We start from the raw sequence: 14,314 nt of genomic DNA on the forward strand, positions 1-14,314 counted from the left end.
TTCTGGCCGCGCATGCGCTGAGCCGGCGGGCCGGAGGGTTGTCGGCTGGGAAATGGCGGCCGCTGGCTTGGTCGCCGTGACCGCGGCTGCAGAGTACTCTGGGCCAGTGGCGTCGGGAGGTAACCTCTCCGGCGTTAACTGCGGCCCAAGCTCCGGCTCAGGCGCTGGTCCTGGCCCGGGCTCATGGAGCCGCTCCCTCGATCGAGCGCTGGAGGAGGCAGCGGTAACCGGGGTGCTGAGCCTGAGCGGCCGGAAACTGAGGGAGTTTCCCCGGGGAGCGGCCAACCACGACCTGACGGACACCACCCGGGCGGGTGAGCGGGGCGGGGGCATTCCTGCCGGCGGGAGGCCCGGGGCGCGGCGGGAGGCCGCTCCAGCCGATGCGGGGGACTCGGGGTAGTTAGAGCAACTGGTCCCACAGCTCCTGGTCGGGACCCGGGTAACGGGGAGAAGCCGACTGCTCCAACCCACCCATCCCCGCGGGCCTGCGGGCAGGACCCCGAGCCTGGGCTGGGCGGCGGACGGCGGCCGCTCTCGGGGGAGAGGACCGAGGGGGGTTGGTGGGAGGTGGTTCACCCTCCCAGAAAATGAACTTCTGCCTCTGCTGAGGGAGTCCCTTGCCCCGCCCCGGTTTCCCCAGGCCCTTTCGGATTTGGGATGCCAAGTTGACTTGCTAAGATTTGGGATTGTAGCGCGCTCTTAATGGATCAGAGTACCATTGGTCGCTGCATTGTCAGGAAAGCGTCGATCTCGGCACTGGCGTTTTTTCCAGAGTTGTTTTTAATGTGAACCCAATCGCTGTAACTTTTCTTTCTCCACCTTCATCTAGTTGACTTACCAAATGTACTTGCAAAAGTAACTAGAGCTCACCTTCAGACTCCCATTGCTTTCCTCTCTCCTCATGTCCCCCCAAAAAAGTTGAAGGAAGAAAACCTAAAAAAAATACATAGATCGCTACTATATCTGTATTTAATGCTCTTTAAAAACAAACAGACATCACTTTGCTTTGTACGTATTTTTCAACACAGGAAAGATAATAAAGAATTAGGTATTATTTGGTTTTCTTAGTTGTAGAGAACAATGTCTGGTGACTGAAGTGTTCAACATAGTATGTTTTTCTTGTGTTTAAAATATAGCTTCCTCAGGGAGTAGATTAAGAACTGAGTCTATTCATGTTTTACACAAATACAAAGGAGGAAAAAATCCCTTACACAGTTTGTATAGTATGATGTAGTCAGATTTTTTTAATTTCCTACAGTATTTTTGCAATCAAGGAATGTGTAGTACTTTGTGTCTTATATGTATTCCATTTTATTTATTTTAAAATCTTCGATTTAACACCTTTCCTATGTTTGTGCACTCATTAAGGATTGATGAGCATTGTATATGATTGACTTATGTTAGAAAAATAAACAGAACTGTTAAGCTACTTCAAGAAACTATTCTTTAAAGAAACTTTTGCTCTGGTGTAAAATGGAAGAAATTCAATGCCTACTTATTTAATCTCTTTTTGGAAATAATTGTACTAAATATAGTTTGTATTTTTTAGCGAATGATATTAAAATTAAACTTTCTTGGTAAGGTAAATTTGAACAGTCGTTTACCTTTTGCATGTGTTCTGATAGGTGACATCTAAAATTGTCGTTCATACCCCAAATTTCCTGATTCTGTTCAGGAAATGGCTATACGTCATATGGTTGTTTAGGAGATGGATAGCATAGCAATTCTATATTGGTGTGAGTCATTTCAGTATTACTACATTGAGCCTGAAGCTAAAGAATAGTTGATTACAGGAGTTTATCTGGCTTCTTATCATATCTGCTTTAAATAGTTCTAGGACCAACATGTTTTGCCTTTAAGAAATATTTTATTAACTAACAAAACCCAAGGGCATTTGTGAAGAAAAATAAGTAATCCCAATGAATTTTTCCCTTACTGTGCTCTGAATTTTTAATTTGTTATTGTCCACGCTTATTTTGTTACTTTAATAGTTTCCTTATAAGCCAAATTTTTGTTGGTTGACATGTTATCTGGTCAAAAAGTATGAAAAAGAAAAAAGATTACAAGGTATTTTATACCTTACTAGACTAGATTCATTACTAACATGTTAGAGACATTACTTATTATGAGATATCTTTGGCAAACCTTGGTAAGAACAAAAATACTGAATTATTCTCTGAATTATTTTAAACATAATTTGATAGAGAGAACATCATTTATTGAGTATTCAGTGTTTGCTATTCATTGTGTTCGATGTTTTAAAATATGTTGCCTTGTTAAATGCTCACAACTACCAATGGGTTAAATATTATGATCCCTACTTTACGTATGAGGAATCACTCAGAATTTACAGATGAGGAGTCACTGTAACTAGTATTAGTGGCAGAATTTCAGCCCAAGTCCATCTACCTCTTTTCACTTCACTCTACCACACAGGCTCCTTATATACAGATAGATGTTACTATTCCTGTCTACAGATAGCGCATCCAAAGTTTGGAGAGATTAGATAATTTGCACAAAGACCTTTAGCTTAAAGGCCAGGAAAGGTGGTATTAGCAGGATTTGAGCCTAGTATGAGGCAACTCCAAAACCATAGTCTACCTGTTATACCAAGTACTTTGGTGAATTCAGGCCCAACTTATGTTAGCTAAAATGTTTTGTTCAGACCCTATAGAAAATTTAAAGCCTAGAAAATTATTTGAATACTATATATATCAAAGTTGCCACACAGTCTGTTCTTTCATAATATATAGAATGCGTCTGGTAGAACTGCTGTCTTTCAAGAGTTTACATTCTAAGAGACAGCATGTAATATCCATCCCATGTTTAATGTGACATGATTAGAATTCACTAGGAACATTTTCTTGAGGTTTTTCTCTCCTGTTTTAAAAAGGTAGCTCTTTAGGAAAAGGGAAGGATTTTCTTGGGAATGGGTGACTTGATCTAGTGGACAAGGAAAATCTTAAAAGAAATCACAGGAGACTTCTTGGGGCAGAAAGGTTGTAGCTTGGATGTGGGTAGGTAGAAGTGAGAAGGAAAGCCGCTTCAGGCTTTGGTGGACAGCATGCAAGAAGTCGGATAGGGCACGTCAGTTAATTTTGCCAATCCGCCACACATTCCCCTTTCATCTGAGGACAATACTTCAGTTTTCCTAGAGACTCACCCCTCTCAGCTACATAGTTCCCACCCTGACACAAGGGTGTTCACATGACTCAGGCCTACCAGCAATGTTGTCTGTCCTTCTGGCCACAGTGATTGTCAGAGATGGGCGTATTTTCCAATTGGCAAACATGAGTGTTAATTCTGATTTTTTTATTGAAACTATTGAGAAAGAGGCGTGCTTTGAACCCTGGGGTGCTGAGAGAATAGATTGTGAGCCTGGAGCTTGCCAGTAAATGGAAAGCAGAGCCAAAAGATGGAAAGAGTTCTGATAAGTGAGTGCTGTTTTTGGACTTTCAAATTATGCAAACTAATAAATTCCCTTTTCTGAGTAATTTGAGTAGAATTTTTTTGATATAAAATAAGAGTCCTGACGAATACAGTGAGACTCCTCTTGATAATGTTGTGGTGAGACCAGTTTGGTTAGAATACATGGTTGGATTAGAGAATGTAAGAGGTCCTTTTCACATATGAGGAAGCTAGATTGATGACAGGTTTAGAGACGGGGCTAATCAACATTCATTCATTCAACAAACATTGATTGACTAAGGAATTTTGGCAGGTGTAGATATACAAAGAGGACCAAGACACTCCTTGCCTTCAAAGAACTCAAGGGATAAATAAATAGGTGTAAAGATTATTTGAACTAACAATAGCAGAACTTTCATGTGTAAGGCATTATGGTAGGTAATATAGGGGAAGCAATAATAATAACCGGCTTCACCCTGTAAATATTAAAAAATCTAGTAATCTGGTTGGGTAGCTGTAATAATAATCCAAATCTATGAGGGAATGGACAACAGATCATATTGGAAAATGAAAATGTACAAATACAGATTGAATTTTAAAAAAGTGGGGGACAGAATGCATCAAAGATGACTGAGCTATTAAACCTGGAGGACTAGGAAGATGGTAATGCTACTGATAATAATATTAGCTAAGATTTATTGAGCTGTTAGCATATTCCAGGTATTATACTAAGCTGTGTTTCAAAAACATGCACGTACATCAACCATATGAGTTTTAAGTACTCTTTTTAACCCCATTTTACATGTGAAAAAGTGGAGACTCGAGGTTAATTTGATCAAAGTTACACAGCTAATAAGTAACAGAACTGGGATTCAAATTCAGATACATCTGATATTAAAACTTGCGGTTTTGATCACTAAGCCACACTGACAAGTTTGGTGCACATTATTTCTTTCATTTCCTGACACATATAAGGGGCTGGTAGCACGTCTAGTTAATCCTGTGCAGCAAATAGAAATGTAAATCTGGAGCTTTAAGAGTGAAATTAGGGCTGCGGTATATATTTGAGAGAGTCATTGTGACGAGTTTATGAGATTCTTGCAGAAAGAGTGTGGAGAGTGGAAAAGCTGGTCACTGACAACCATGGGCATTTAAAAAGGCAAGAAGAGGAATCAGCCTGAGAAAAAAACAAAGTTCCATAACTAGGCCTGTGTTGGAATTCACAGAATCCTAAAGCTGAAGGAACCATAATAACCATGTAAGTTATTTTACGAATGAGAAGCAGTGTCAGAAAGGTTAAATGACGTCTCTAAGGCTATATAGTGAGGTAGTGCTGTTTCACAGAGGGCAAATAGCACTCATGGTTGAAGCTGTAAGAAATCTCTTCTGAAGGGAAGACAGGAAATAAGAAACTAAGGACTCAGCTTTGGGGAAAAGCCTATAGTGGAAGGCAGGAGAGGGAGACTAAGATTACACAAAAAAGAAAACAAATTGTGATGTAGAGGGTGAGCCAAGGTAATGCAGTGTTATTGAAGTCATGAGACTTGAGACTTCCAAGAAGTGGATGCTATTTCCTAGGTAAAGAAGAATGAGGATTACTAAAAGGCCATTTAGTTTTTCAAGGAAGCAATCTGTAAGCCACAAAATTATGGTTTCGTTGGTCTTGGAAATATGCACTAGAGTGCCAGGTCTTAGGTGGAAATCATATTTTTCTTGGATCCTTATTTGTGTATATTTTGTATCAACCACAATATATGTTCTGTGAGTTTTTCTAGAGCGGTGCTGTCCAGCATGGTAGCTACTAGCCATAGGTGGTTATTAAAATTAAAATAAGTTAAAATTTAAAAATTTGGTTCCTCAGTTGCACTGGCCACTTTTCCAGTGCTCAGTAGCCACGTTGTGTCATATTGGACAGCACATTAGGCAGATCTACTCTCAGTCACATTGGACAGCACAGATGACAGAACCTTTCCATCAACGCAGAAAATTATATTGGACAGCGATGTGGGGCTTACTGTCTTGAATAGAATTGAGATTTTCTTCTGTATTATTTATTTGGTAAATCAGACTTCTTTTGGCAAGGTTTTTTCTATATTCATGAAGACAGTAACCACCATGGTGACTAGAGCTGAAAACACTGTTGAATAATGGTTGAGAAGGCAGAGGTGAAGGGAGGAGGTGGCAGCAAACGGGGGCTCAGTCGTAATTATGGGACCCTTGGTAGCATCTCAGGGCCAGGGGGGATATATAATTTTTTCTTTTTGAAATAAAATCTTGTTAAGAAAGACTTGCATTTAAGCAGTCGTCTTTGTTAATACAGGCATTAACTGTATACTCCACACATTTACCATCCACTAAGTGTTATGATTTCAAATCAGGAAGAACCTTCTAAGAGCCTTAGAAATGACGAAAGAGTAGAAAACAGCAAAACTAATTTTATTTCATTAACCAGACTGGTTGAATTTAGTAGACTTTAGAAATCATTTCTTCTGATATTAAGAGTTGTTCACTGTAGTACAAAAAGTTATAAAGAAGACACTTTTCTTCATGAATATACATGTTCTCACTTTTTAATTATAAAAATGAGATCATACAAAGGCTGTTTTATCGTCTGATTTTTTTCACTACATGAGATACAATATCAGAAAATAGGGATCTGTAGCATAATTTTTTTAATAGCAGTCCATTGTATAGCTATACTGTCATTTAATTTACCCCATTGATGCACATGAGGATTGTTTTCAACTTTCATTACTACAAATGATATTACTGAGAATAGCCTCGTATGTCTGTCTTTGCAGACTTGTCCAGTTAGTTCCTAAGGATAAATTCCTAGAAATATAATTGATTGATTAAAAGTTATATGCAATTTTGAGGTTTTTTTATACAGATTGTAAAATTGCCCTTCTAGAAGGGTTGTCCGCTTAGCTTTATACCAGCAGTGCATAAGTTGTCTTTACTTTGCACACACCGTCAAAATCATAAGTGAGAGATGTTATGTCTTTGTTCTGTATTCAGTGCATCCTGAGGAATATAATTTTTTCTACAAGAGAAAGTATATAAATTAAGGGGAAAGATTTATTTTTCTACCTTTTGTCATAGAACCAGTTGATGACAAAGAATTGAAAGTTCTTTGTGTGTGTATATAAACTCCTATATATTTAATTTGAATTCTTTTGTAATTAAGAGTTATAGGTATTACCTGTAGAAAATTTGGAAAAACAAATACACAAAGGAGAGAAAGGAAAAAAGGAATAATACTACTGCATAGATAAACCACTGTAAACATTTTCACATACTCTTTCTGGCTTTTTTTTTTAATGCATGTACATATATACTGAAAACCATGTATCAGCTCTTTGTAGTTTGCTTTGTTCCATCTTCTAGTATGTTAGAAATGTTGTGTCTTGTCTATTAATATTTTCTTAGAATTTTAATGGCTGCAGAGTAATCATGTCTTTGTACTTAACCAGATCCCTTTTACTGGACATTTAGATTATTTCTGATTTTTTATTATAAGTAACACTATGAGCATCCTTTTATATAACTCTTTGCTCACGTCTCCTACTATTTCCTTTGGGCAAATTCTTACAAGTGGAATTGTTCTAACAAATTATATGCAGTTTTAAAACTTAAACTTAATTTACAAACAAAATTTCAAAAGCACTTCCTCATAGAAACAGTGTTATATATTGTATGTAGCCTAACTAGGTTTATAGGCCACATAACAACCTGTTTTCTCCCCAAATATGGAAGTTATTTTAACTTGCATTTCATTCCTCTTTATGTCTAACAGCCATGATCTCCCATGTCTCTCTCTAAAGAGTGTGTGTATGTGTTGATGACATGAATTTTTATTTAAGTCCCTCTAACCTCAGAGGTCTGGGTGCAGACCTTGAAGTTGCTTCAGTAGGGAACTTGAAATTTGAAGGCTTGGAATTTTTTTAAGAATTCCACTCTATATTTTCATGCTCGTTTTAATACAAATCTATGGTTTCAGATTACTAGCCATTAGGGAAAACCAAACCAAATAAGTTTCTATAATGTTTATTCTGCTGTTTTCTGTAATCCACCTCCCCCATGTGTATCCCAGTTTCAGAATTATGGATATTAGATTGTATATAATGCTACTCTTTGTAACAGAGTTTCTATGGAATTGTGCATATTGAATTGAAATGTAGGGTGCCAAGAACACATCTCAGGAAACAATATTTATAACTCCCCCTCATAACTTTACCTTCCCTTCGAAATGAGAGAGCCCATAGCTCTAATATACGCTCATCCGTAAGCTTCTTCCATTCTCTTCTGCCTGAGGAACAGCACAGTTCTTATATTGTACTGACACAGCGGGAAAGACTTACAAGGTAAAAAGACTTCTGTTAGTTATGTCCTTCCTCCTGCAACAGAAACACACACACATGCTTTATAAAGAGAGGCAGAGACCATGTGGGAGATCATGGCTGTTCAGTATAAAGACGTCTGAAATAAAATTTAAATTTATGTTTCAAGGGAGAAATCTAGACTCAACTGTACTGGCATTGTTTTTTAAATAGGAAGGGTAAAGAGTACGATGGTGCCTTTAGGAGGGGTAAAAAGATCAGTCATAGATCACCACAAAATCAATGTTGAGACTAGAAGAATGGCAGCAGTGTTGGGGCCAAGGATTTCCTAGGGTCCATTTCCTTTTACATTGGCTGTATTTGGGGGCTGGATGGTTAATATCTCAAAATATGACTTTTAAGTAGTAATATACATGTTCATTATTTTTTTCAATTCATTTATGAAACAGTTATTCCACTCAAGCTTGGAGAAAAAATAGATGGTAAATATGATAATTCACACAAAGGAACATTATTTTGAGTTCCTAAAGTACCCAGTGATATTAAATGCACTGCTACTGATTTTAGAATCATAAACTAGTCCTAAAAGTTTAAGGTATTTCCTTACTCACTTTTAACTTTTTCCCTTGCTCTTCTAAGTTTCTAGATTTTTATTATTTGAAGAAAGTCTTAAACCAAAGATTTTAGCTGCTTTATTAAACTTATTTCTTAGAAAAACTAGGCAATAGGTTTTGTCATTAAAAATAGGTTTAAAAAAATGGTTTACACATCATGGAGGGTAAAAAGATAAGCCACAGAGTAAGGGAAGGTTTCCTGGAAATAGGACAAACTAATGATATCCAGCATTATGTATAGAATTTCTACAAACAAGTAAGAAGACAACCCAATAGAAAACTGAGAAAACACTTGAACGGTACTTTACTAAAGAGGAATTCCAGATGACCAATAAATACGTGAAAAAGTGCTCCGCCTTATTAGTAATTAAGGGAATGGAAAATAAAACCAAACTGAGGTACTACTCAAAAAGCTGACAATAGCAAGTACTGGAAAGAAAGAGCAATGGGGACACTCATACAATGCTAATGGGAATGTGAGTTGGTGCATCAGTTTTCAAAAATACCTAGTAATGTTGAAAATACACATACTCTGTGACCCAGAAATTCCAAACTCTTATGCCCCAAAGAAACTTGTGTATATGTACACCAGGATATATGTATAAGAATGTTCATAGCATTGTTCATATTTGACAAAATAGAAACAACCCAAACGATCATCAATAGATTGGATAAATCAGTTGTGATATATTTATTGATAGGATTTCACAGCAGTGAAAATGAATAAGCTATAGCTACATGCAGTTTCATGTATGAACCTTCGAAACGTTGAGCAAATGAAGTATGACACAATATATGCAACACAAACACTTTTAAATAAAGTTCAAAAGCAAGCAACATCATACAAAAGTGCTAAAATTATTAAGAAAAGCAAGAAAACGATTACCACAAAAGTCAGAATAATGGTTACCTCTAAGGGAGAGGGAAAATGTTATAGTTAGGAAAGGGGACTTATAGATTGGGGTATATTTCTAAAGTACAGGAAATGTTCTATTCCTTAACCTAGGATCGTTACTTATATGGTTATTCACTTTATACTTTTTAAAAAAATTGTACATTTATGATGTATTACTTTTTTCATGCACTTCTTTGTTTAGGCTTATTCATTCTTAACTCATGTGTCACTCGTAACACCCCTTCTTTTTTACCTTCTCTTTTTCCTTCTCCTCTGTCTCCCTTCCCCAGTTAAGCACTTCTTTCCTGCTTCCCTAATACCCTGTGCACACTTTTCTACTGTCACAGTGAACGATATTGTCTTTTCTCATACTAGATTGGGAGCTCCTTGAAGGAAGTAGATTAGTTTTCTCTTGGTGCATAACAAATTACTATAGATTTAGCAGCTTCAAACAACATCCATTTGTTATCTTAGATTTCTGTAGGTCAGAAGACTACTCAGCTGCATTATCTACTCAGGGTCTCACAAGGCCAAAATCAATGTGCTGGCTAGGCAGGGCTCTTATCTGAAGGTTTTAGGGAAGCATTTGCTTCCAGGATCATTTAGGTCTTGGCAGAAATCAGTTCCTTGCAGCTGTAAAACTGAGGTCCCCATTTTCCTGCTGATTGTCAGCTTCAGGCTGCTTTGAGGTCCTGGAGGCTACTCACATTCCTTACAACATGGCCCAGTTCCACCTTCAAGCCAACAGTGGTGTGTCAAATCCTTGTGCTTCGAATCTCTGACTTCCTCTTCTGCTGCAAGCCAGAGGGCTCATGTGATGAGTTGGGGTCCAGCGAGATTCTCTCTTTTGTTTAATTCAAAGTCAATTGATTAGTAATCTTAATTATATCTGCAAAATCCCTTCTGCCACATGAAGAACATATTAAGAGTGTATTTCATATTCGTAGTCCCAGGGGTTAGGGGGAGAAATCTTGGGGGGCCATTTTAGGATTCTGCCTACTATAGAGGGCTCTGTCTTACTCTCTTTTTGTTGTACAGCACCTAGTACAAGGCCGAATGCCCTTTGAGTGTTTATTGGGTGGGTGGGTGGGTGAGTGAATGAGAAGGGAATGATGAAGAAAACGGGGAATGATGAAGAGCCTATTCACCTTCTTAGCTTTAGAAATAGTGACAACTGACTTCTCTGTGACTAGGTTTACTGGGAACCCTTGGGGCTTCAATGATATAGTAGAATTCAATCAAAACATTCTCAAGGATAATGCCAGGGAGTATGCTTCCTTTTGATGTCAAAAAGTCAGGCATTCAGACCCTCTTTAATTGGTGTCATAGAGGATAAGAGAGATGATATTAGTCAGGGTTCTTAGTTACAAGCAACAGAAACCAACTTTCATGATGAGGAGCCCACAAAATCCCTGGGGGCACTGGAGAACCAGGCTGGAAGGATAGGTAAACCAGTAACAATATCCAAAATCGTGTGACAGAACTTGTCCTCCGAAGACACTAGCACTGCCACTGGAGATAGACACAACACCTCAACTTGTACCACCAACTCCAGTGTTAATGGACACTATATGCCAGCACTGGAACTTCTGCCACCACTGCCTCTGGAAATTGGGACGTGTTGTTACCACTCTGCTGTCAATTCAGGGTTGGGGAGGATGTGTTTGCTTGGGGGAACTTAGATCGTGTGCCTGTGTCCCCAGCTGCAAGAGAGGCTGGGAAAGCAAGTATACTATACAGCATTTTTCAGCTTCTCTTGAGGAAAGATCTCTGTTTCATAAAGTATTGGATTCTGCAAGCACAGGTATTGTTTAGATCCTGGGCAACCTAAAACAATGACATGTTTCTACTACAAGTTGTATTTAATACTAAAGTCAAACAACCAAGTAAGCCTTTAGTGAAGTATGTAATTATCATAATGCACAGTAAGCAACATTAAATGATAGGCAGTTTACTTTACTGACTATAATCAGTCTAACTTTTCTGTAGCCAAACCTTCCATTTCTTGGTTGAGTTGGGAGAGGACGGAAAGATATATTAATTAGACTCTTCTAAGAGTACCTTCAGTTTTTCTTTCCTGTGTTTTCTTTATTCAGTTTCTTTTTAAGATCTGAAGTCTGCATTAATTTAGGGAAAAGAAAGATGAACAGTGTTGCCTACCTCTTGTTCTTTCAAGTGTCTGCAGTGTCCCAAATCCTAATACCTGTGGTCAGTATTCTATTGTCATTTCAGCCAGTGGTCCCTATAGTAAAAAATTTTTGATAAATATATGTTTGTTTATATATTATATGCATGTGCCAATGTACTAAAATTATATTTGTTAAAAATATACATAAAATATAAAATTTTAAAGGAGAAATTAAAGATAAATAGAAATAAAAGTTCTAATGTTTTTCTGCTGTACTCCAGTGGGTTATTTCATATATCCCTTGGATAGCAGGCTCCCATTACCCTCCTTTGGCAAATACTGATTCAGATAGTGGTTAGCCTCTTAATGATCTTTAAGTAGGAGAAAGGGGATTTAATGTTATGTATCCGAAAGCGTTGTAGGCTCTACTTTGAGGCGATATGGGAAATGGGAGACATGGAGATAGGAGATATGGAGTCCAAGGATAAAGAGCTGTACCCTGTTCAAAAGGAAAGGATATTAGAAGACAAAGACTGAAGAAATTTCTTGAAGCAATGCTATAGATGTGTTGGGATTCCTTGTATAGCATACATAGCACAAACCAGTGTGTATATAAAGTGGGGGATGGGATAGTTTGTAATGGCTGAGCTGCTCCCATGGATTTGATGGGATGGGGTAGGATAGGGGAAATGTTACTTTGGGAGTAAGAAGATTTGGATGTTTTAGCCTTGATTCTTTACTGTTTAGATGTTTGGCTTAAGTCACTCTTTTTTATCTTTCCTCATTTAGAAGATATGAAGGGCAGACTGGTTTGGAGTTCTTAAGACTTAGGAGGCCTAGGGGTTTTGAGGCATCTCCTCAGAGATTGTGTTTGAGAGATGTGAGTTAAATTGCGCTCCCTCCCCGACACTGGCTTCAACTGGAGTCAGTTTTGATTCTGTGGTGTATTCATTCAACAAATACTTTTAGCCTTGACTTTGTGCCTGAGCTCCAGATACGTATTTAGTTGTCTACTTGATATTTCCGCTAGATGTCTAAGTAGGTATCTCAGATGTACCTTGAGCAGAAAGGACTCAAGTTGCTGCCCCTACTCCCTCCCTCCCTCCCTCAAAAAAAAAAAAGGTGGAGTGAAGAAACTAACATCAACAAACTGTTCTTGTGGTAAATGACAGTACCATGCATTTATTGAGGTAAGAACTCATCTTAATTAGGGTTACTGCCATCCATGCGGTAGCTCAGGCCCCAAAGCTGGGAGTCATCCTTCATTCTCTCTCTCCTGTCCTCTTCAGTCTATTAGCAAATCATATCTACCTCAGCATGTCTTAAATCTGTCCACTCTCTCTTTTCCCCTGCTGAAACTCTAGCCCAAGCCCCGTCATCCGTTGCCATGAACCATTGCAGTAGCCTCCTAACTAGTCTTCCTGTTTCTTCTCTTACCCATTGAAAGCAGTCTCCATACAGCAACCAAAAATGATATTTTTACAATGTCAATCAGATCATGTTACTTCCCTGTAAAATCAGACAAACAAAATCCTGTAGTAGTTATCCACTGCCCTTTGTGTAAAATTCATTTGCCTTAACGGGGTCTAAAAGGCCTTGTTGTGACCTCTGCCAACTTCTTAAGCTGTAACTGGATTCTTTCTTGGACATAGCTCACTTACACTTTTCTTCTTTCTAGTCATCAAACTTATTTTCCCTTTGTGGCCTTTGAGCTTGATATCTTGTATTTGTGGCATGCCCTTCCTCTGAATCTTTTTGTGACTGGATGTCTCTCATCCTTTAGATTTTAGCTTAACTATGAGTGAGTACATAAAAAGCACTTAGAGTAATTCTTAGCTCATAGTAAGTGACCAATAAATATTAGTCCCCAACCCCCAAAACTTACTGCCTTGGAGACTTTCATGATAAACCCTGTCCAGGTGCTCTGAACCACCTTTCCTCACTGCTATTCTTTATTTCCTTCATAGTATGTCTCTATTTATTGAATGCTTGCTCCATTATGATATAAGCTTCATTAGAACAACGACCTTGTCTGTCTGTATCCCCAGCATTTACAGTAGTGTGTGCCACATGGTGTACCCTTGGTAGACTTTGGAATAAATGAATGAATGACCCTCTGCTCCTTGTATCATGAACCTGAGTAGGTCTGCTAGCATTGAATTCTTTCAGAATTTTTGTTTTGTTTTGTCTAAAAATCATTATTTTTCCTTCATTTTTTTGCTGAGTATAGAATTCTTGCTTGGCAGGGTTTTTTGTTTTTCCATTTCAGCACCTTAAAAGTGTTACATTCTCTTCTGACTTGCGGAATTTCTGTTGAAAAAGCAGCTTTCAGTTTTGTTCATGATACATTTAAGACAACATTTGTTTCTTCTCTGGCTGTTTTTAAGACTATTTTTCTGTTGTCTTTGATTTTCTGCAGTTTAATTATGATGTGACTTTCTTTGTATTTGTCCTACTTGAGGTTTGCTGATCCTCTTGCATCTGTGAATTGAAAAATTCTTGGTCAGTATTTGGTTTCAGTAACACAAGTTTTTCTGTTTTCTTGGTTGATAAATACTATTCAAAGTCATAATTATTCTTTTAAATTGTTATGCCCTGCTTTTCCTAGGATACTACTGTTGTATGGTAGCATCTTTTGAAATTTTGAAGAATAATCTATGGTTCTTTAAAGTTCTGCTATTCAAAGTGTAGTCTATGAACCAGCAATATGGCATCACCTAGGATCTCATGAGAAATGCAGAACTTCAGAACCAATCACAGGATTAGAATCTGCATTTTGATAAGATCCCCAGGTGATTTCGAGAACATTACAGTTTGAGAAGCACTGCTCTAAAGTTAATCAGGCAGTTGAAGTAGCTCTCTTTTCCCAAAGGGTCTCTGAGTGAAGTAATAGTTAACCCCAGTTATTCTAACCCCAGCCAGCCCTGGC

General features: G+C 38.1%; 1 protein-coding gene across 24 annotated transcripts in view; it reads left to right on the forward strand.

Annotated features, from left to right (window-relative positions):
• LRCH3 (leucine rich repeats and calponin homology domain containing 3) overlaps window positions 1-14,314 on the forward strand; it is a 111,688-nt gene continuing 97,374 nt past the window's right edge. For 22 of the 24 annotated variants that reach the window (XM_014732838.3, XM_070243621.1, XM_070243629.1 and 19 more), the window contains exon 1: window positions 4-314. In XM_014732838.3, coding sequence (XP_014588324.2) covers window positions 53-314 — 262 coding nt within the window. In that variant the 5' untranslated portion in view covers window positions 4-52. Of the gene's footprint in view, window positions 315-14,314 lie in introns of all 24 variants that reach the window. The other 2 variants (XM_005601913.4, XM_070243636.1) reach the window with 1 other exon arrangement.

The sequence above is a fragment of the Equus caballus genome, chromosome 19 (genome assembly GCF_041296265.1).
Source record: "Equus caballus isolate H_3958 breed thoroughbred chromosome 19, TB-T2T, whole genome shotgun sequence".
In the NCBI taxonomy this organism is placed as follows: domain Eukaryota; kingdom Metazoa; phylum Chordata; class Mammalia; order Perissodactyla; family Equidae; genus Equus; species Equus caballus.